The sequence below is a fragment of the Sarcophilus harrisii genome, chromosome 1 (assembly GCF_902635505.1).
Source record: "Sarcophilus harrisii chromosome 1, mSarHar1.11, whole genome shotgun sequence".
In the NCBI taxonomy this organism is placed as follows: Eukaryota; Metazoa; Chordata; class Mammalia; order Dasyuromorphia; family Dasyuridae; genus Sarcophilus; species Sarcophilus harrisii.
Window position 1 is genome coordinate 329843199 of NC_045426.1, and position 22374 is coordinate 329865572.

Here is a 22374-nt window from a genome sequence, read left to right on the forward strand (position 1 = left end):
AAATGTGGTACAGAATATGGAAGCTATCTTTTAATATTTAAAGGCCTGATACCTGGAAAAAGGTTCCAGAGGACAGGACTAGAATAAATATATGGGAGTTATGTGAAGGTAGATAGCGATTTTTGGCTCACAATTACTGAACCATCCAAAAAACCAGAATGGATTATTTTATAGGGAGGTAATCTTCCCATCACTCCTAAGTGTTCAAATAGAGACTGACTACTTATATTAAAGATATTTAGGAGATTCTTTCATTGGGTAGAAGACTGCTATCTATCTATCTGTAATATATCCATAATTGACTAAGCTGGTTCTTTTTCAAAAAGAACAAAATAATATCCAGTAGAAATATGAAGTTTTTTTTTTTTATTTTGAAAAAACTCGTAGGTGTTACAGGTATCATTACATATTCTATATAATGGCACATAAGTCAACCTTTTAAATTAAAAACAACAAAACAAAAACCTCCTTCCCCTAAACTGGGGTTGACTTATATGTATTAGTATAAAAAGTATAAAAAGACTCCTGATCCATACAGTGCTAGCCCAAGCCAGCAAAGCACCACTCTGTTGGCTTTGGTCTCTCTTTTGTGCTGCTTTCCTCTAGATCCTGCATCAGGAATCCAATGGGCAGAATGCTGAGTAGCAGCTATGTCTGTAACCTACTCAGGTCTGTGTGAGACCCAAAAAAGGTAGTGGGTAGTTGGGGTTGGGTGGAAGATCAATTTGTAAGATGAACTTAAGTCATAATCTGAGGTTTTGGTTCAGCACTACCTTATACAGTCATACAAATCAAAATTTGCTAAAGGGAAAATCTACTCTAAATAGACCTTAGGAATTGAACAGATTTTATTTTGTTGTATTCCCCCATTAGAAACACTGGTATTTATCTGGATTAGAAATTTTTCTCATGTTTGTGAACAAATCACTCTTTAAAAGTTTGAAATACCTGCCATAGCCACTGTTAAGTAAACATAAATTTATAAGTTTAACAGCATTTTCCCCCTTTTCTTTCTTTTTCTAAGCTCAGAGAATATGACTGGCCAAATTTTTGACTTGGGACTTTCTGTTTTCTTCGGTTAACAGGTTTGGGTTACATGTCAAAAATCCCAAAAGACCATAATCAAATTTTCATAAGCAGCATCCCATGAATCAGTAACACAACACAAAGTTCTGTAAAACTTTAATTTATTCCCCTCCCAAGTATCCAGAATATATACCCTTTTTGTTGTGAGAAATGTGACAATGAAAGTACCAAACAGAACTGTTCCTATGGAAAGTAAGGGGGAAAATAGAGTACATACTACCAGGCTACACAGAAAACATCCCAATTCTTATTTAATGGAGCAGTGCAAGTTAACAACATATTGTCTCTGGCAATATTACCTTCCACTGGATTTATGAATGTTTGGGAGGTCAGGGTTAAATCCAAAGTGAAGATGGGCCTCTGATGTATTTTTCTTATTAAATCTTAATAGGACTTTTAAAAAAGAAGTTATATTGGATAACCCATCAAACCATATAATTTAAATCAGGGGAATTAAAAACCCAAACCTTTCTTTTAGTTTATTCAAAATAAAAATACACGTAGAATTATGAAAATATAGGTTTACTATTTCCACCACGTAAGTTGATGCTGTTGTTTGAAAGGCTTGCAATTTTTTGTTCAAGTTTTTAAAGCTCATCTCGATCCCTCAATAAGGTATACCTATATTCGCTGGGTGCTAGTTTCTGGAAGGAACTCTCTGGTGGACTGCTTGCTACATCTTGAATGTGCTGTAGAAGATAAAAAGATAATATATTTCAGCTTTTTAGGTTATGTTGTAAGTTGATCACATAGTTAAGATAGATAGCTGAAGTTCAATAAAAACTTGATGATTTAATGACTAAAGATAGCCACTTTATTTGAGGGGACATCCATTGATTTCAATTTAGTTTTCATCATTAAAGGATTCAAGGAAACTCTATCCAATAAAGAAATGAAAAACTTAGAGACCATCTTTTTCAATATTAAAAAAAAAAAATAGTCTCTTGTTTATTTTTAATTTGGCCATTGCTTCAGGATTGCTTAACAGCATTACTTTCTACAATAGAAACTTAATAAATTAATGCAAGAGAAGAGCTTTTCTTCCCACTAAAATATACTATTTAAAGAATATGAAAACTCCTACCTGTCCAGGGGCAACATCAGTGGGATCAGGACCATGATGGAATTCTCTGTGCAATTTTCCTGAATGCAAGTCTAATACAAACTGTTTAAGCTTGTTTGGAATCCTGAAATCAAAAAAGCCATATAAATTCAGCTTAGAAAATTAAAAAGTGTTTTTTAAAGTAAAAACAACGACTGGTGTTGTTCAAACAATTTAATGCCCTAGATAGAGCTGGCTGGCTTCTCCAGTCATTAATTATTTTCTGGTAGCTAAATAAAAGAAGGTTTGCATTAATGTCACCACTTTCTTTTTCTCTCTTATCCTCTCCTAAGGGCAAGCAAGTGTGGTTTCTTTCCTTCAATAACTCCCACTGTGTTGTACTAACCAATAACTTCATTGTATACCCATTCTGACTCCCCACTAGCCACAGAGCAACAGAGAACAGCAGGTGCCAAATGCACAGTTTACAAATACAAATGACTGTTAGGTAGCTATATTGACAGGATGCTTTTGAAAGGTTCTCCAGTGCTGAAGTAATTGCACATGGACCACAGATAAACACCAAGAGATCAATTTAAATTTAATCTGACATCATCTACTGTCCCCCACAGCAAAGTGCTAAAATATCAATTCTATCCATGAATCTCAAAGGTTCTATAATGCTTAAGATGAAAACTACTATTAGCTGTTCTTGTAAAATCTGAAGATTAGATCGTACCCAAACAGTATGAATTGCTTTTGCGGGGCAACTAGCAATTTATGAAGAATCAAACCTTTAAGGAAACAAATTAATAATGTTTCAAAAGCACCATCTATAATCATAACTTTAAAAATTAGTGAAGCTTCTCAACTCTTATATTGCTTCTGCCAAGGAGAAGGATCATTGGGCTACAAAGGAGAGAATAAAAAAAGGCATTTATGGTTTACTGATATCTAAGATAAAGTAGGAAACACATTAGAGATTTTGTGGTTCTACAATCTTGTACGACCATCTTCTTGGCAGAGACACTGGAATGGTTTGTTATTTTCTTCTCTGGCTCATTTTACAGATGAAGAAACTGAGAATATGAAGGTTAAGGGACTTGTCTAGGGTTACACAGTTAGAAAATGTTTCAGGCCAGATTGGAACTAGGGAAGATGAATCTTCCTGAATCCAAGCACATCACTCTGTATTTCCTAATTGCCCCTCATTAGAGGCTTAACCATACTTGAAGGGTAAAAATAAACAGAAACAGAAAAACTTCATCCCCATTTGCTAAAGAACTTCAAAAAATTTTGCACAAGAGGTTCCACAGGATTAAGAAAGGAAAAACAATGTCATGATTTCTAAAATAAGGGAAGAGAATAGTCTGTAAATGATGTCATTGAATTTGATTTCCATTAGGAGCAAAGTTCTAGAATTTAAGTACCTTATATATAAGATCTTACATCTAGAGCTAGAAGGAAACTTAGTGTTCATGAGCCCAATTCCTTTACTTTACAAATAAGGAAACTGAGGTCTAAAGAGAAATTTTAAATAATTTTTAATCCAAGCTAGCCAAGTTTTCCTGATTTCAAATCTAACATGCTCTCCACTACCCCACGCTGCCTGTCCTAGGTGCTTGATAAATGTTTCTAGAGTAATTAAATTAAGGAGATGTTTAGGAAAAGGAAGAGGTAACCACAAAGAGGCCAGCGTGACTAAATCAAGAACAGGTCATACTGGTCTAAATATTTATTTTTGACAATTATTCAACTGAAGAATCAGGAATGTTGTATAAATTACTTGGACTTTAAATGAATATTTAAACAGAAATTTTCACTAATTATTTTTTTTAAATAACTTTTTATTGACAGAACCCATGCCAGGGTAATTTTTTTTACAACATTATCCCTTGCACTCACTTCTGTTCCAATTTTTCCCCTCCTTCCCTACCTCCACCCCCTTCCCCAGATGGCAAGCAGTCCTATACATGTTAAATATATCACAGTATATCCTAGATACAACATATGTGTGCAGAACCGCACAGTTCTCTTGTTGCACAGGAAGAATTGGATTCAGAAGGTAGAAATAACCCAGGATTTTCACTAAATTATTATGAAAAAGAGAAATGTAAAGAGGTCATAAAAAGGGGGAAAAGATCCACATGTACAAAAATATTTATAATAGTTTTTTCTGTGGTAGCAAAGAACTGGAAATTGAAGGAATGCTCATCAACTGGAGACTGGATGAACAAGTTGTGATAGATTAATGTAATGGAAACTTCATAAATTGCTTTAAGAAATGATGAGCAGACAGATTTCAAAAAAACTGGAAAGACATGAAATGAAGCTGAGTGAAATGAGCAGAACTGGGAGAACATTGTATACAATAACAGCAAAATTGTGTGATGAGCAACTGTGATGGACTTAGCTCTTCCCAGCAACACAATGATCCAAGAAAATTCCAATAGATTTGTGGTGGAAAATGCCACCCACATCCAGAGAATGAACTAGAATCTGAATGTAGATCAAGATCAATGTATTTTAACTTTTTGTTTTTTTGTTTTATCTTTTCTCTTTTTGTTCCGATTCTTCTTTCACAACATGAAAAATGTAGAAATATGCTTAACATAATGGCATACATATAACCTATATCAGATTGCTGTCTTGGGGAGGAGAGAGAGAGAAAAATTGGAACTCAAAATCTTAATAAAATGAATGTTGAAAACTATCTTTACATGTAAGTGAAAGGGGTAAGATATGTTAAATTACACAATAATATAATTAGAATGATTTAGAACAGTTAAATGCCTGGACCCTAAGAATAGTCATTAATAAACTGATGCTAATTTCAAATGAGGTTTTTTTTGTAGTTTCTCCTATGAATCCTTGCTTGGTCTTGTGTTTTACTAGAGTTCTCTAATCACTATCATAATTCTGTCCATCCCTAATAATTACATGGATTTATGTCCCAATGGCATATTTATCAAATTTGCAAGTGACACAAAACTGGGCTGGAGAGTTCACACAGTAACCAGCAGAACTAGGATATAAAGACAAGCCAGATATGTCAAACACATACATGACCTTGTGTTCCCAAGCACAGGTTGAATCAGATTAAAATGTAATTGGGAAATATTTAACAAAATAAATACAACAGAACATACATCATTTTATATGTTTTTCCTCGTAGTCAATGTAGGCTTTTAGTGACCCTTTTTATAGTTTACTAATCCTGTTTCTGTTTGACTCTGACACCACTGAACTAGAACTTAGAGCTGATATAATTAGATGAAAATGTAAGGCCTTAAAGGACAGTTGTGGGGTATAATGGATAGAGCTCTGGGCTGGGAATCAGGAAGACTCATCTACCTGAACTCAAATCTGGTCTCAGATGCTTATTGATGTGTGATCCTGGAAAAATCCCTTAATCCTGTTTGCCTCAGTTTCTTTATCTGTAAAATGAGCTGAGCTCCAGTATTTTTGTTAAGAAAACTCAAAATGGAGTTTTTATAAAGAGTCAGACGTGACTGAAAAACAAATGAATGGCAACAGAAAAATGCAAAGCATTACTCCTGAGCAACTTCACAAGTACAAGGACAGTTCATCTGAAAATGACTGAAAAAATTTAGTAGGTTGTAGGCTCAATGAGAGAGTGAGGCTGAGGACTGCGGCCAGTTTTCTTTCTCTCTCTCTTTGTCACATCCTCTCCTCCCCCCCCCCCCCCCGGCCGCCAAAAAAAACCCCAAAAACACTGGTGATGTTACTGGTCTTCTTTGAAAGTGAAGGACAAATAACACCAGCAATAAAGCTACTAAGTGTAAACAGTGCTCCCTTCTCTCTTTTTTCACCTCCTGCAAGGTCAGAAACATTAATCTGACATTATTATGTTCTATCCTTGTCTTCTGGACCAGCTTCTGTCACAAGTAGCCTCTCAACTACACACTAAAAATCTCTATCTTACAGAAATAATTAGTATTCATTCAAAACTATAGAAATGATAAAAGACATGGTGCCCAGAAATATGAGGAGTATTTTGAGAAATAGAATACTTTCCAGTTGTGTACCTTTATTAGAACAGTGAAATTAGTCCTACTTTAAACTTGTAATAAGTAGGTTAAATTATAAGCAAATCAACTGCATTCATGAAATATGCTCGTATCTCATGTTGATATAAATTTCCATTAGAAAACCTAAATTCTGATATTCTTTTTTTTAACAGCCAAAAAAGAATATTTCTAAACTTTTAAACTTTCTATTTATTAAATGAAAGTAAAGTTACATGCTTTAACTTTAATATGTTTAGGACTATCTACTTTGTCAGAGATTTTTTCCCTCCACTCAAAAGTAGAGTGTTATTATGAGTCTTATTTGGGAAGTAGGCTCAATAGATTTTCCAATATTTCAATTTCTTAGCTAATCAGATCAAGAGACAGCAGAAAATCAAAGTAAATTTACAGAAAACTGCTTTTAAAAATGTTTTTCTTCTTCATCTGAGTTAAAAGAGAATTTCACAGATAATAGTGAATAGGTGTAACTGTAGATCCCTGCTGGAAAGCAATTCTGGCTTAGAGCTGAGGCCTTTCATTATGGATTACCTGAGGAACAGGGGAAGAGCATTTTTTTTTTCTAATATATTTGGGTCTTTTATCTTTTCAGAGGTGTGTGTGTGGGGGGGGAGATACATTTATTGGTTCAGTATTTCCAAAATGATATTTTATTTGGCTACAAACTGAATCATATTTCATGTTTAAAGTAAAAACTACTGATTAACACTACTTTCTATTTAACTCTGTTGGCTCTGATTTTGAGATCAACTGCACATGTTTCCTCCTCAAAGTAATTATTTTCTAATCTTAAATAATAATAATAAGAAGAAATAAGAAAAAATACTTTCTAATCTTAAATAATAATTTAAACTTAAATTCATTATGCTATTAACATCCAAAGTCTGTTTCTGGGTGCATTCTGTATGTGTGTATGTGTGTATTTAGTATCATGAAATTCAATTTTAAATTGGACAAAGACTAAGTGTCCAATGTGAGCAGTTTAATATACTGGGCAATTAGAAAGATACAAAGTTTAGGTAAGACAATTCCCTAGTCAAATAGGGGAATAACACCCATAGATAACAAAAATCTATATTTATTTGTATTAATATGTATTATCAGTCATGTAGTACATAACTATTAATCAACAAGCAATATTAATTGTTTATATTCCAGGCACCATTTAAATACATTTGAGAGGTACAAAACAAAGTGTGTTGAGACCAACAGGGAAATATTCTTGGAGGCCCTAGTGTTTGATAAAAATTCAATAGACTGCCTATAAAGGGAAGACATATGAGGCAAAGAAACACAATATATCAGAGGTAGAAAATTGGTACTGGGATTAGACCAGTTTGGAGAGACTGTAAGACTACATGGCAGGGAATAAAATAAACAAGACATATTATGGGAGACCTTAAACTAAGGAGAAAAATTTAAACTTTACTAGGTAGGCAGTAGGGAGTCACTAAACATTTCTGAGCAGAGATCTGACATGATATGAATGAGCTATGAAAATCTGGTGCAGTATCCAATAGGGAAGATACCTAGACTGAAGCAAACATGAAACTCACTAGATTAGAATTGCAAATTTTAGGGTTTAGTCAGAAAATTTCTAATTAATATTCTTCTGTTCCCCATTAAGTACCTCAATAGCCACTCCAATAGTTTATTAAGAACTCCCATATCTTTTTGAAATGCTAATTATGTATTATGTATACTTTTCTGTCTTATTTGATAAATTAATTTCTAAAGAAAGAAAATAGGAAGCCAGAACAGATTTTGCCAACTTTGCAGCTCAAGAAATCCAAGAAATCTGAAACAAAGTACCAATGCTTGTAATATTTGAATCACTGTAGACATAACTGGAGAGCATTTTGCAAAAATAAAGGTTAAAACTGGCAAATAAAGGGTTTCTTCTACCTTTTAAATTCTATAATCCTCAAAATGGAAGATATATACAATTGGGGGAAAATCCTTAGAAAAAACATTTTCCATAAAACTGGATTTGAAAAGTATTAGACAATTTGAAAACTTATCCATTCCCCAAATTTTCAAATCATAAAAGCACTAATTTGTGAATTTGGCCATAAGAAAAGTGATATTTCAACTTTTAGCAAAGAACAGTTTATTTTATGTGAGATAGCATTGTAACACTACCAGGGAATTAAGGAGCTATCCCCTTATGCCAGTGTTACCTTCACTGGGTGGTCCTGAACAAGTCACTTCACCTAACTGGATCTTAATTTCTTCTGAAAATATAACTCTTTGCCCAGATGATGATAGGGGCATCTTCTCATTCTAACATTCTATGTATGGCATGATATTGCCATCTTGTGGCAATTTGATTTAGAAATCAAAGTAAGGTAGTCCACAGTAATATATCTATAACATGAAATGGGTCCTAGGAAAATAGTCCACAGAAATCTCTCATATATAAAACAATAACGAGAGAGACAGAGAGAGACAAAGAAGAAAGAGGGGAGGGTAATAATGGAAAGTGCAATGAACCCAGATTCAGGTGACCAAATCTGGGTCCAAGTATCCCCATTTAAATATTGGTATAACCTTAGGCAAATCAATATCAACACTATTAAAAATGAGCATATGTAGAATGGAATTTCAAAATGTCCTTTTTGAAAATGATGACATGAATTCAATTAAAAAGTGAAGTATAGGAAAATAGTAATTTTAAAAAAACATTTTCTATGGCCATTATGAATAAACATATTCTTCTACATTATCTGATGGAGTTTAAACAAATATTTCAAAGCCTGCAAAAATAAGTAACATGCTGTGTCTTTTTGACACAGAAAAGACCATAAGAGGATAGAATGAGCTAACAGTGCCATGACAAAAATGGCTTAAGAAAACTACTGAAGACCTGTGGAAAGATAATGGAATATTCAATATCTAGTTATATGGATAGTAGAAAGCCATTATATAATTGCTTGAAAATGGAAAAAAAAAAAAGGTAACATGTATAATGTAATTCATATAACTAAAGTATAACAAATTCTTGTATTATGTTAATCTTGACTTTTGCTGATTAAGGGCAGTGAAAGGAACAAAACAAACAATTCAACATCAATCAAAAAGTTTACTAGAGAGACCTGAGAAGCAAAGAAATGAAAGAAAATTCGCTAAAAGAGGAAAAATGTGGAAAATTTATGGTTATTTATATTTTCTTATTCCCACTATAGTATTCCTTGAGAACATCTTTTAGTCCTGTTCTTCTTTAAGAGTTCTTCACTGGTTATATGTTATAGCTTACTCATACCCAGTATGTGCCCTTCCATCAACATCTGTGATTTGCATTTTTAATTCTTTGAAAACACACAATTTCATGTCCTGATGCTAAACCTACAATACTACAAAATATTTTTATTAAAAAGATGAACTCTTGTTTTTAGGATAATCCATGGGAAGTGTATGTTAACAACAACTGATATAAAACAAGACATTTTCCAGGAAGACAGTTTAATTCCATTAAGATAGTTTTGTAATTTCTTGAAGGCAATTCAGCCTGATATATCATAGTGGGGTGATTCGTGGGGTGATTCTAGAAGGTTATACTTTTGGAATATAATTCTGACAGGTTCTACTACCTTGGAAGGGACTCAACTATGGCTCTGGCAACAAACTTTGGCTGTTTTCTAAAGACCAACCATGTTAATCACTGGGAGGCTAAGCAATTGATGATAACATTTTTGGCCATGGCAACCCAAGAGACAAAGTCAATCTTCTTCAAATATGTAAAAGAGATCACAACATAGTGATAATGTCAGAGTGGTTAATGTTCACTAAAGTTCTCTTTTTAAAATGTGTCACTAACACAGTCATGTTAACAACTAGTATCAACCATGGCATTTCCCAGGGAGACAATTTAAACACATTATAATTCTGTCTAACTGAATTCATTATCATCACTCCCGGGCATGCGTTTCAGGTCAAAAAGGGACTCATACAAACCATTGTATTTTTTCACTGAATGTACCATAAATGACATCACATTATATAATTCCATTAAAAAGTACATTAAACAGTTATTTCATTCTATGGAAACTTTCTCCCAATGATATCAAAGTGTATTCTAGACTTGAGAAATATAAAATTCCAAATGTGTACCAAGGAAGAATGGAATCTGAAAGTTTTGTATTTGAATCTAAATGATAAATTGAACCAATGTATGAAGGCAACATTTTAAAATACATCTTGGTTTTCCTCAGGTAAGTCACAGTGAGAAAATAGTTACCAGGAAGAAAACTAAGGCTAAAATCTGTTAAAAGACTAAAATCAAAACTTAATAGTAAGAACACATTTAAAGCAATTAACACCTATACAATACCAGTTTTAATGAATGTTTTGGGCATGACATAGTCCCTGAAGGTAATCAAACAAAAACTTGTAAAATTACACTTAATAAAATACGGGGCTTGTTAACTTCAAAGCAGCTATAGAAATACACTTCCTCACCAAAAAGGAGGAAAAAGATGAATAGATATTCCCAGAACAGGTGACAAAAAGGTTAAAAATATATTAAAAAAATACCTTTAGGAAAATCAGGCCTTATAAAGCAATAATAAAGACTGACCACACATATCAATCAAAAAACATTTAGTAAGCATCTACTATGTGTGCCAAGCACTAAGACAGATGCTGGGGATACAAAGAATAAAACAATCCCCAATCATAAAGAATTTATATTCTAATGAGGATGGAAGCTGGAGATACATACATATGAAAGCATATAAATTTATATATAAAGAAATTTTTATAGTTTAATATTTATATATTTCATATTTAATATAAAGAAGTTTTTTAAAAAATCAAGTGTATGTGTGTATATATATACACACACACATACATATATATATTGAGAGAGAAAGAGAGAGAGAGAGTGTGTGTAAATTAAGAAGGAAAATATGAATAGTCCTCTCCAAGTTGTACTACTGAGCCTGGACTTTGTCTACTCTGATCACAGAAATCTCTTCATCCTGAAAGCTCACTCCACTCCTGGGATACTTACTATATTGGCAATTTTAAGAAGGAGATTAATCATGTTTTCAGTCTTCTCTAAGCATCACTCCTGACTACCCAACACAGGATTTTCTCTATCATGCCTCGAACAGGGTGACTTCATCACCAACTTTCTTTCCCATCAACACCCACCTCCTCCACTTTTCAATTTCCTTTTTTTGTGCTGCCTTCCCTATTAAAATGTGAGTCCCTTGTGAACAGGGATTGTCTTTCTTTTCACTGGTATTTGTATTCCCAGTGCTTGACAAAGTGCCCAGCACATGATATATACTCAAATTCTGGTTGGCTTAAGTGGAGTAAAATCAGGAAATGTTTCATGCAGAAGATAAGCATGAACGTCAAGTATGCATAACCTAAAGGAACTTACTTTCTAGGAAAGTCAACACAAAAGGATATTGGAAAGGAGTGATGGGAGAACAACTGATTTAGGGCAAAAGCAGGAATGGACACAAGGTTCTGGGAGGGGAAGAGGATAGAAGTCAAAAAGAGAGCCTGGTGAGGAAAAGGTCAGTAAATAAGAGAGAGCTGCCTTCTACCCCCCCACACCTCTCCCTCCCAATCAAGATAAGGCAAAAGCCTAGCTATCAGGGCTGGGGATTCCAAGCTGTATCTTAAAGGAAGACAGAGAATCTATGAGATAGAATGCACTAAGAAGTGCATTCCAGGCACAGAGGATCTCTACTGCAAAGGAATAGGGATGGAGGGGATATACTGTGTGGGAAGAACAGAAAGAAAGCCAGTCTGACTATTTTTAGAGAGTACAGAAGAAGAATGTCTAATAAAGCTAACAAGTCTAATAAGAAAGGCTGGGGTAAAATTGTAAAGGGCCTTGAAAGTTAAACAAAGGAGTTTATATTTTATCCCAGAGGCAATAGGGAACCACTGGAGTTTACTAAGTTGGGGAGTAATATCATCAGATTTCTGCTTAAGAAAAAAATTACTTTGGCATTAGTGTGGGAGATGGACTGAAGTAGTGAGACTTGGAGAAGACACACCACCTAGGAGACAAGGACAAGAATCTATATGAGAAGTCAGGAGGGTCTGAACTAGGATGGTGGCTGCAAGGTGGATCTGAGAAATACTGTGGAAGTAAAGTGTCCTTTTCTGCCAACTAAAAACATATCAAGTGAGGGAAAGTAAAGAGTTGAAAATAATGCCAAAATTAAGAATACCAAAAGTCTGGGGAAATGGTGGTGTCTTTATAGAAATAGAAAAGTTTGGAAAAGGAGAAGATTTAGGGGAAAAGATGAGTTCAATTTTGGACATGCTGAATTTGAGACATCCCTTGGACAAAGCATTTAAAAATGTTCAACAGGCCGAATGATGCAAGATTAAAGCTCTCGGAAGTCACAGTATAATAATATAAAGATTTATGTATAACCTACACAGAAATGATAATTAAATCTATGGTAAGTTAAAAAGAGAAAAAAAATAATACTAATAGCTATTATTTATATATAATGCTTTAAAGGTTTACAAAGAACTGTAATCTCATTTGATCCCTATAACAATCTTGTGATATAGGTGTAATTAATATCTCTATTTCCTATTTATATATTAGGAAAGAGCCTGAATGAGGTTAAATGACTTTTCCAGGGCCACACAGATAGTAAGTATCTGAAGCAAGATCTGAGTCTTCCTGATTCCAATTCTACTGCTCTATCCATTGTTCTACCACTTATCTATATCTATACCTAGTATGTGTGAATGTGTATGTATGTGTGTACACACATACATATAATATTTTTGGCACAATATTGATTTGTATTAACTCAAGGTACTTCATCTCCTAATTTATGAAATGGCTAAGATCCAAGAGGAAAAATCAAAAAGGCATTTCATGTGAGGCATCTGCATCAACTTAATGAACAATATATCAACAAAGAAGTGGGGAAAAAAAAGAGATCAAATTCTAAATTCCATAGAATTCATCCTAAAAGATATCAAACTTGTTGATTAATGGAAATCATGCAATACAGTGGTAGAAATAGCAGAACATATCATTGCAAGGTGTAAAATTTTAGCATCTAGCAGTAATAAGACAGACAACATCAGATGGCTAGAATTATACATCAGAACTAGCTATCCTTAATAAGCTAAGAGATGACAAGTCCCAAAATATCCTTCAGAATTGAACAAATTAAACTATTGGACTAGAACATCATTAAAGAACACTTACTGCTTCCAACAATCTAGACAGAACCCTAATGAATAAAAATTCTAAAACAATGTGTTTAATAGATTTTACCATAATGGATCTCAAAACTTCCAAACCTGTCAAGTATACAACTAGCAGGTCTACATGTGGCTTACAACACTCATAAGTGTGGCCCAAACCAGATTAAAATATATTTTGCAAACATGTAACAAATTAAGTAAAAATACAATAAAACATAGAAAACATTACATTTTAAAATTAAGTTGTTTTGTATCACATGAGCAAAAAGGTTGTCAGACTTGACATTTTTGACTTCTCAAATCTCTTCCTAAGAGAAAACATTATGCACCAGATCTAAAGACATAACTGTTGTTACTGTCTATAACACCAAGAATCCAAAATAAAGTTAAAAAAAAACCTCTCTTATTCCCTTTCCTCCCTACTTTCCTGTTTCATAAGATAGATTTGTGCATCCAACTGAGTCTATTATTTCCTCTTTGAGCCAATTCCAATGAGTGTAACATTCATGTTTTGCCTTAGTACTTCTCCTATTTTCCCCTCCACTATAAAATCTCTTATGGGGCATTTTTATGTAAGATAATTTATCCCATTCTATCTTTTCCTTTTTCCTTCTCCCATTGCATTCTTCTTTGTCACCCCTTAATTTCATTTCTTTTAAGATAACTGTGCCATTACATTCACTTCATACCTCTGCTTTCTGTCTATGTATACTCTTTCTAAATACCCTAATAATGAGAAAGATTTATAAGTTATAAATATCATTTTCCCATGTAAGAATATAATTTAACCATATCAACTCCCTTATGATTTTTCTTTCTTGTTTACCTTTTTATGCTTCTTTTGCTCCATGTGTTTAAAAGTCAAACTTTCTATTTAGCACTAGTCTTTTTATCAGGCATGTTTGAAAATCCTTTTTTTTTTTTTTTTTTTTCCCCACTGAATGTACTTTTTTTCCCCTTAAGGATTATACTCAAGTTTTGCTGGGTAGGTGAGTCTTGATTTTAATTCTAGCTTTTCTGCCCTCCAGAATATTATATGATAAACCTTCCAGTCCTTTAATGTAGAATCTGCTAAATCTTTTGTCATCCTGACTGTGGCTCCGTGACATTTCACCTCTTTCTTTTTGGCTGCCTGCAGTATTTTCCTCTTTGATCTGGGAGCTCTAGAATTGGGCTATAATATTCCTGGAAATGTTTATTTTCAAATTTCTTTCCAGAGGTGATTAGTGGGTTCTCTCAATTTCTATTTTCCTCTGGTTCTAGAATATCTGGACAATTTTCCTTGATAATTTTTTGAAAGATGATATCCAGGCCTTTAAAAAAAATGACTTTTTAATAATTCATAAGTTATTTCTCCTGGACCTATCTAGATCAGTTGTTTTTCCAGTGAAACATTTCATATTTTCTTCAATTTTTCCCTCATTCTTTTGATTTTGTTTCATTACCTTCCACTTGTCAATTCTACGTTTTAAGGAATTATTTTCAATGAACTTTATGGGTCTCTTTCCATTTGACCAATTCTACTTTCTTCTCATTGACTTTTTTGTACTTTCTTTACCCTTTGGCCTATTCTGTTTTTTAAGGTGTTATTTTCTTCTATATTTTTTGAGCCTCCTTTATCAAACTGTTGATTTGTTTTTCAAGATTTTCTTGCATCACTCATTTCTCTTCCCAATTTTTCCTCTACCTCTCTTACCTAATTTTCAAAATTCTTTTTAAACTCTTCCATGGTCTGAGACCAATTTATATTTTTCTTGGAGACTTTAGATAAAGGAACTTTGACTCTGTTGTTTTCTTCTAAGTGTGTGTTTTGGTCTTCCTTGTCACCATAATAATTTTTGTTTGTTTCTGCTCATTTTCCAGTCTATTTCTGAACTCTATGCTAAAGTATAGCCCTGGTTCCCAAATAAAGGGGGCACTATCTCAAGCTTTAGGTTTTTTGTGCAGCTGTTTTCAGAGATTAATTCTGGGGACCTGTAGGTTTTTGGTTCTTTTAAAAGAATGACAATAGAAAGATCAGCAAGAAATTTCTAAGTGTATACAAGGAGACAGAAATGAAGAAGAAAATCTGAGCCATCAGTGAAAAGGAGGAGAGGGACATTATGAACAGAACTATATGCAACACCCTGCAGATAGAGTACATTACAATAAGGGATGGTACATAGAGTGGGAGGGGGAGGACAGAGTTCATACCAAGAGCAGAGGACTGACCTCTGTGATGATTAAGGAGGGGAATGGGTGATTAGGAAGGGAAAAAAACTGAAAAGGAGAGGAAGTGTAATTTATTTTTGAGGTGGAAGGAGGTTCTACTAATGAATTTTCCTCTGGATGAAGGAAGATGAAGACTTTACCTTAGTTAACCTTCAGGGGTTTTGGAGCCTGGAAAAATCTATTTGTCTTGGCAAATGGCAGGAGTTGGAACCCCTGGGGTCAACTGGCACTTGGACCAAAGGAGATTTCTATGCAAATGTAGAGGGGGAAAAATAATCAGTGAGAGGGTACAGATTAATTACCATGGGGCAGTGTCCTCTCTGACACAAAAATTGTCACTATTCTTAGAGTAAGGCACAATAGAAAAGCCTTACAAAATAATGACAGAAATCATCTACAAGGCAGAGCCTAGAATGGATACCTTGTGGAAGAAGCTTTGATTTTTATAAAGAATGCAGAAAAAAGAGAAAGACCAGATGATTACAGGGGTCATGAATCAGACAATGAGCATCTAGAGTAAACATAAAGAGAAGATGGATAATGAAGAGAGTGAAAGAAATCCTTTTTCAAAAGGGACACAAAAAATTAAATAGGAGAGAAAGGGGAAGAAGAGGGAAAAATGAGAGGGAAGAAGGATATAGAAATATGGGTAGCTAGGTGACAGAGTACATAAGTGTGCCAGAGAACTGGAGTCGGGAAGACTTATCTTCCTGAGCTCAAATCTGGCCTCAGACACACTTCCCACCATTGTGACCCTGAGCAAGTCACTTCACCTTGTTTGCCTTAGTTTCCTCATCAATAAAACAGCTGGAGAAAGAAATGGCAAACCAGTCTAATATCTTGACAAGACAACCCTAAAATGGAGTCAGAAGAAGTAAGACATGACTGAAAATGACAACCACAACAAAATAAACATATAGTCAAATAAAATCAGGAGACAGGAATTAATAAAACCCTAAAGGAAAAAGAGTAATAATCAAAATAAATAAATAAAGGAATCAGAATTGAGGAGAAAAGAGGCCACTTTTTTTTTTTAAAGGTCCAAGAAAAGTAACTGAAGGAATGAGAAATACTCTGCTTATAGCAAAAGAGGGGAGGGAATCATAACTTGAAAAAATAAAAACAATTTTAAAGACAATTGAAGGAAAATATAAATCTAACTCTGTGAATGGATTAAATAATCTAATGAGATGAAAAAGTAGAGATCAGACATGAAAACAAAACTCTATAATTTGTTGCTTACAAAAAACACATTTAAAAAACAAAGGCATGATCAAACCAAAACTGAAAGGATGGGGAAAAAAATAATAATGCATTAAGTGAATCAAAAAAAAAAAAAAAAGAAGAAGAAGAAGAAGAAAGAAGAAGGAAGAAGAAGGAGGAAGAAGGAGGAAGAAGAAGGAGGAAGAAGGAGGAGGAAGAAGGAGGAGGAGGAGGAAGAAGAAGGAGGAAGAAGGAAGAAGAAGAAGGAAGAAGAAGAAGGAAGAAGAAGAAGGAAGAAGAAGGAAGAAGAAGAAGAAGAGAGAGAGAGAGAAAGAGAGAGAGAAAGAGAGAGAAAAAGAAAGAGAGAAAGAGAGAGAGAAAGAAAGAAAGAAAGAAAGAAAGAAAGAAAGAAAGAAAGAAAGAAAGAAAGAAAGAAAGAAAGAAAGAAAGAAGCTTGGAGTTGCCATTATACTATCAGACAAAGCAAAAATAAACATTCAAAATCTAAAAAAAGATATAATAAACAAGGAAAACTGAATAATGCTAAAAGGAACCAAATAGAAACCATTGATTTGAAAACAAATCAATATCAATAATAAACTTAGATATTCCAAATGACTAAAAGATACATCGGAGCTTCAAGAAAACAGGACTTCTTGAATAAACTGTATTGTTTATTACAATACTGACAGGAGACTCTGATATCCCTCTTTCAGTTTTAGCTAGGTATAACAAAAAGATTAAACAAAAGGGAAAATATGGAGCTAAATAAATTTCAGGAGAAACTAGGGTTAAAAAGACTTTAGCATCTTCTAAATGAAACAGCAAAAGAACTTACATATTTCTCTACACCACATAGAACTTTTACAAAAATTGATTATATACTAGGGCACAGAGATTTTGCAAGTAAATATAAAAAGGCAGAAATGATCAACATATTCTTTGCAGACCATAATGAAATAAAGAATAGAAATTGATTCAAAAACCACAAACAAATGACACAGACCCAAATGGGGATTTAACAATGAAATCTTAAACGAGTGGGCAAAAAAACAAAACAAAACAAAAAAATTTAAAAACCAAAACATAGAAATTAATAGCTATGTAAAAAAATATAATGATGAAACAACATACCACAATTTCGGGGATGTAGCTAAAGCAGTCCTCAGGGATAAAATCATATCCTCATAAATTGTACATTAATAAAATAGAAAAAGAAAAGATTAATAAACTGAATATGCATATAAAATTAGAGAATCAACAAATAAACCTAAAATAAATGCAAAAGATATTAAAAATCTGAGGGGAAATAGATAAACTGGAAACAAAAAAACCCCATAGGAATAATAAAACTAAAAACTTTTTTTTTTTTGAAAAGACGAATCAATCTGATGAACACTAATCTGATTAAAAAGAGAGCAGAAAATCAATTCAACACAATAGAAAATAAACAAGGGGAAATTATAGCAAAACCAGAAGAAATAAAACAAATAATTAGAACATATTATGTACAGTTAATATGCTAACAAAATTAAGAACACAAAAAAGAGGAATACCTTCAAAAATATATATATTATCCAAATTATCAAAAAACCAGACAGAAATCTTAAGTAACCCAATCTCAGAAAAGAAATATATCTAGTTATAAAGGAATTACCAAAGGGGGCAGAGAGAGACAACCCTAGATCTGCTGTCTTCAAAGGACAATCCTACCAAATTTTTAAAGAACAATTAGTACTTCAAAAATTAAGAATCCTGTCAGAATCCTTCTACGAAACAATTACTGTCCTGACGCCTAAACCAAGGAAAGAAAATACATAAACAGAAAACTATAGGCCAATATCATTAATAAACATTGAATCAATTTTTTTAATTCAATTTAATAATGATTTACCCAAGAAATCATTCATGACTAACTGGGATTTATATCAAGATTATAAGCAGCAATAAAACAAAGGGAAATTCCATTCCAAATAACTACAAAATGCACAAAATATCTGGGGATCAATCTTCCAAAGTACACAAAAGACTTGTATAAATTAAATTACACAGTACTCCTTAAAGAATTAAAAAATAAACTAAATAGCTACAGAAATGTTCAGTGTTCATGGCTAGGCCATACCCACATAATAAAAATAATAATACTACCAAAATTAATTTACTCTTTAATACTATATAAAGTTGCAGGCTGGACTATCATAATGTCTACTGTCATAGAGAAGATAGGAGTGAGAACATACTCCTTTATGCTCTGGTACCACACAAATCCTAATCTTATGAGAACAAATCAATATACTCTTATTCCATCTGCTAGAAATGTGTCAGTGCAGATGGCACTTACAATTAAAATGAGCAAACTATGAATATGAATGAAGTGGACTGAAGACATAAATGCATATATTATGTGCCAATGCTATATTGTAAAAAACAAATCTCACCAGTTACAAAATGGATCCTAATATTGCTATCAACAGTACTCTCAGTTCCAAGTCACATAACACACTAACACCTGGCATAGGACAATCATTAAGAAAAAATATTGCAGTCAGATGACTCAGTGGATAGAGCACCAGCCCTGAAGCCAAGAAGACCTGAATTCAAATCTGACCTCAGATACATAACACTTATTAGATGTTGTGGGACCCTGGGAAAGTCACTTAACCCCAACTTTCACTTATTGCAAATTCTAGAAATTATACCTAGTAACAAAAAAGATGACAAAAAACACCAAAGTCTCAAATTATTTTCAAAAGGAAATGGCCACAGTTAAGACTAATTCAAAAACTTTTTGAGTGAAAACATGAATCTATCAATTTATATCCCAACAGAGTAATTCAAGAAAGCTAGCATCTGACATAAACATCATGCATTATTTCTGTAGAACTTGATAAACATAAAAGCATAAAAACATTTCAGGACCTGCACAAAGGAACAAATGTAACTGATTTTGCCACAGTAAAAACCACAAAAGGGAAAGATGGCGGTAACAAGCTATATATCTAAAGACATTGAACATATAATGGAAAAAGCAATTTGAGAAAGTTATTGAAGAAACATTTACCGAAAAGCAATGGAATATCCCATCAACAGGTACCTAGCTGAAATAAAGAACCTAAACTTCATGTGGCCGAACTCAAAGAAACATGAGGAAAGGAATTTGGAATATATAAGTATACCAGAAATTCTAGATTCCTTTAATTAGCCACTGAAAGTCAAAATGAAAAGGCTGAGGCAATATAAGTAGTCAAAGCAGCATAAAGAATAAAATAAACATTTCAACACCAATCAAAAATTTTACCCCAGAGATTTGAAAAGCAATGAAATCAAAGGCAACAGAAAGGAGGATGTGGAAATTTTCTGGTCATTTATATAATTAAAGAGCTCTATACAATAAAAGTTCAAATCGACTCTAACAAGACATAGAAAGCTTGCAAATATACTACAATGAATGACAAAACAGTCACATCAAGGAAGTGAACTCCTTTGATGAAACTCTAATCTCATGGCAAAATTAGAAATCAGCCAAATCAAAAAGTTTTGGCTCAAATACTTTGTAGTGGTGTCTGAATTACTAGCAAGGCCCAAGTCATTTATTCTTAAGAGAAGGAATTATTTATTGCCAAAGAATGATAAAATTGGCTATCTCTTTAAATATAGGTGATTTATGTGTTTATGTACATTATACAAAGCATTTGGTTTGTAGCTTAGAAAAAAAATCTATAGGTATCCACAAGAAAATAATACATTGTATAAAGAAAAAAAAAAAAAAAAAAAAAAAAAAAAGGAGTGTGCCAAATAGTCCCTAGGATAGAGAGAACAATTATTATTGATTTGGCAATAATGAATAAGCTGTCACAAAGTCCCAAAACATATAAGACATAACAGTGTAATAGTAAAGACTGTTAAACAGGTACCTGCTGCTAGTGTCTTTAAAATATAATTTAAAATATATTAATGCCTTTGAAATTACTAAGATCTAAGAGTAGAATTAAAAGCTCCAGTGTCATGAACAAAAACCCTATGAATTCAAACAGATATTAGCAAAGATGTGTTCGATAAATAGCTTAGTTATAGGGATCTGTTTATGGAAAGGGAGGGATTTATGATAGCAATTCAGGACTGGGTCATTGCAATCAGAAATTATAAAAGGATCTCATTATTCTTAATGACCCTAGACTTAGTGATCAGAATACAATGTATGAAAATTATACAACAGGTCAGTGTAGGCTATAAAAAGTCAGCAACTACTGCCTAATGAGACATGACCAGGTGACTAGAATTAGATATTAAGAGGTTTCTTTTTTTCCCCCACAGGCTGACAATTGACAAATCCTTAAACTACACGCAGAGACCAAAATATTCTTAAGAACCTTAACAATAAACTATGCTAGAACAGGGCTATGATAACAATGCAAACTACTACCCACAAATACTCAACTATGTTTTCATTCAGTGTCATCATACCAAAAATCCAAACTACACAGAACAAAAAAGCTTTCAAAATAAGGAATCAAAATCATCTTATGTGAACAGAATGAGTGAGGTACATATGATTCCTGCCATGTTTTCTGCTCTAAGAATTTATATTAACGGTGCTTTCAGCGAGACTAGAGATGGGATAAACCATTTATAAGTACTAAAAAGCCATTGTTTTATCCATCTATACAGTAGTTCATAGAACAATAAATCTAAGAAAATAATGTTAGAGGGGGCAGCTAGTTAATGCAGTGGATAGAGCACCAGCCCTGAAATCAGGAGGACCTGAGTTCAAATCTGACCTCAGACACTTAATACTTCCTGGCTGTGTGATCCTGGGCACTGAATCCACAGAAAGAGAATGAAATAATTGTAGTTAAATTTATAATGTCACTTTGCATCTATTAATTTTGGATAAGCCTGGGTAAGAGATCTGCCCTTGGTGCCAGGTCCTCTTCCTTCCATACAAAGTTGTCTTCAGCCCCTTTGAGCCTTATTACCTTCTCTGTAGAATAGAAATAATTTTCATGCTAGCTACCTTTTTAATGTTGTCATGAGAAATAAGACAAAACCACTTTGTGACCCCAGAATGCTTCACAAAAATAAATTACTGAAATCAGGAATAAGATTTCAGTATATTGAGTCTGCTGAAGTTGCTTCTGTGTATGACCAAACTGGATATAAACAATCTTATGTATTCCTTTTATTTGCTACATAGCGATTAACTTGTGTTTATCCCTGAAAAGCATTTCCTGGGGCTTTTACAATGGTCAAAATAAATCAGCTCTCTCCCTTGAGAACTGTCTGCATCCTTAGACCATTTATCAATTTAGAAATGACTCTTTCTGTAAACTTGAATCTGTTCCTTATATATCCTGGAAATAAAACCTTAATCCTTTTCTTTCAAATTTTAGCTTTATTAGATTTGTGCAAAAAAAATAAAATTAGCTTCATGTAATCAGGATGATCTATTTTATAATCACAATTCTCTACTCCTTTTTTGGTAATAAACTTTTTTTCTATATATAGATCTGATCTTTCTAATAAAGTATGATGTGTTGACCTCAATCTATTTTTTATAACACTGCCATCTCCTTTTCCCAACAA

General features: G+C 33.3%; 1 protein-coding gene across 3 annotated transcripts in view; it reads right to left on the reverse strand.

Moving 5' to 3' along the window:
- Positions 1–351: 351 nt before the first annotated feature.
- ERP44 (endoplasmic reticulum protein 44) overlaps positions 352–22374 on the reverse strand; it is a 119463-nt gene continuing 97440 nt past the window's right edge. For 2 of the 3 annotated variants that reach the window (XM_031945543.1, XM_031945544.1), the window contains exons 11-12: positions 2171–2273; positions 352–1775 (exon numbers count right to left, since the gene is read on the reverse strand). In XM_031945543.1, the coding sequence (XP_031801403.1) occupies positions 1674–1775; positions 2171–2273 (205 nt within the window). In that variant the 3' untranslated portion in view covers positions 352–1673. Of the gene's footprint in view, positions 1776–2170; positions 2274–17925; positions 17976–22374 lie in introns of those variants that run through there. The other variant, XM_031945545.1, reaches the window with a different exon arrangement.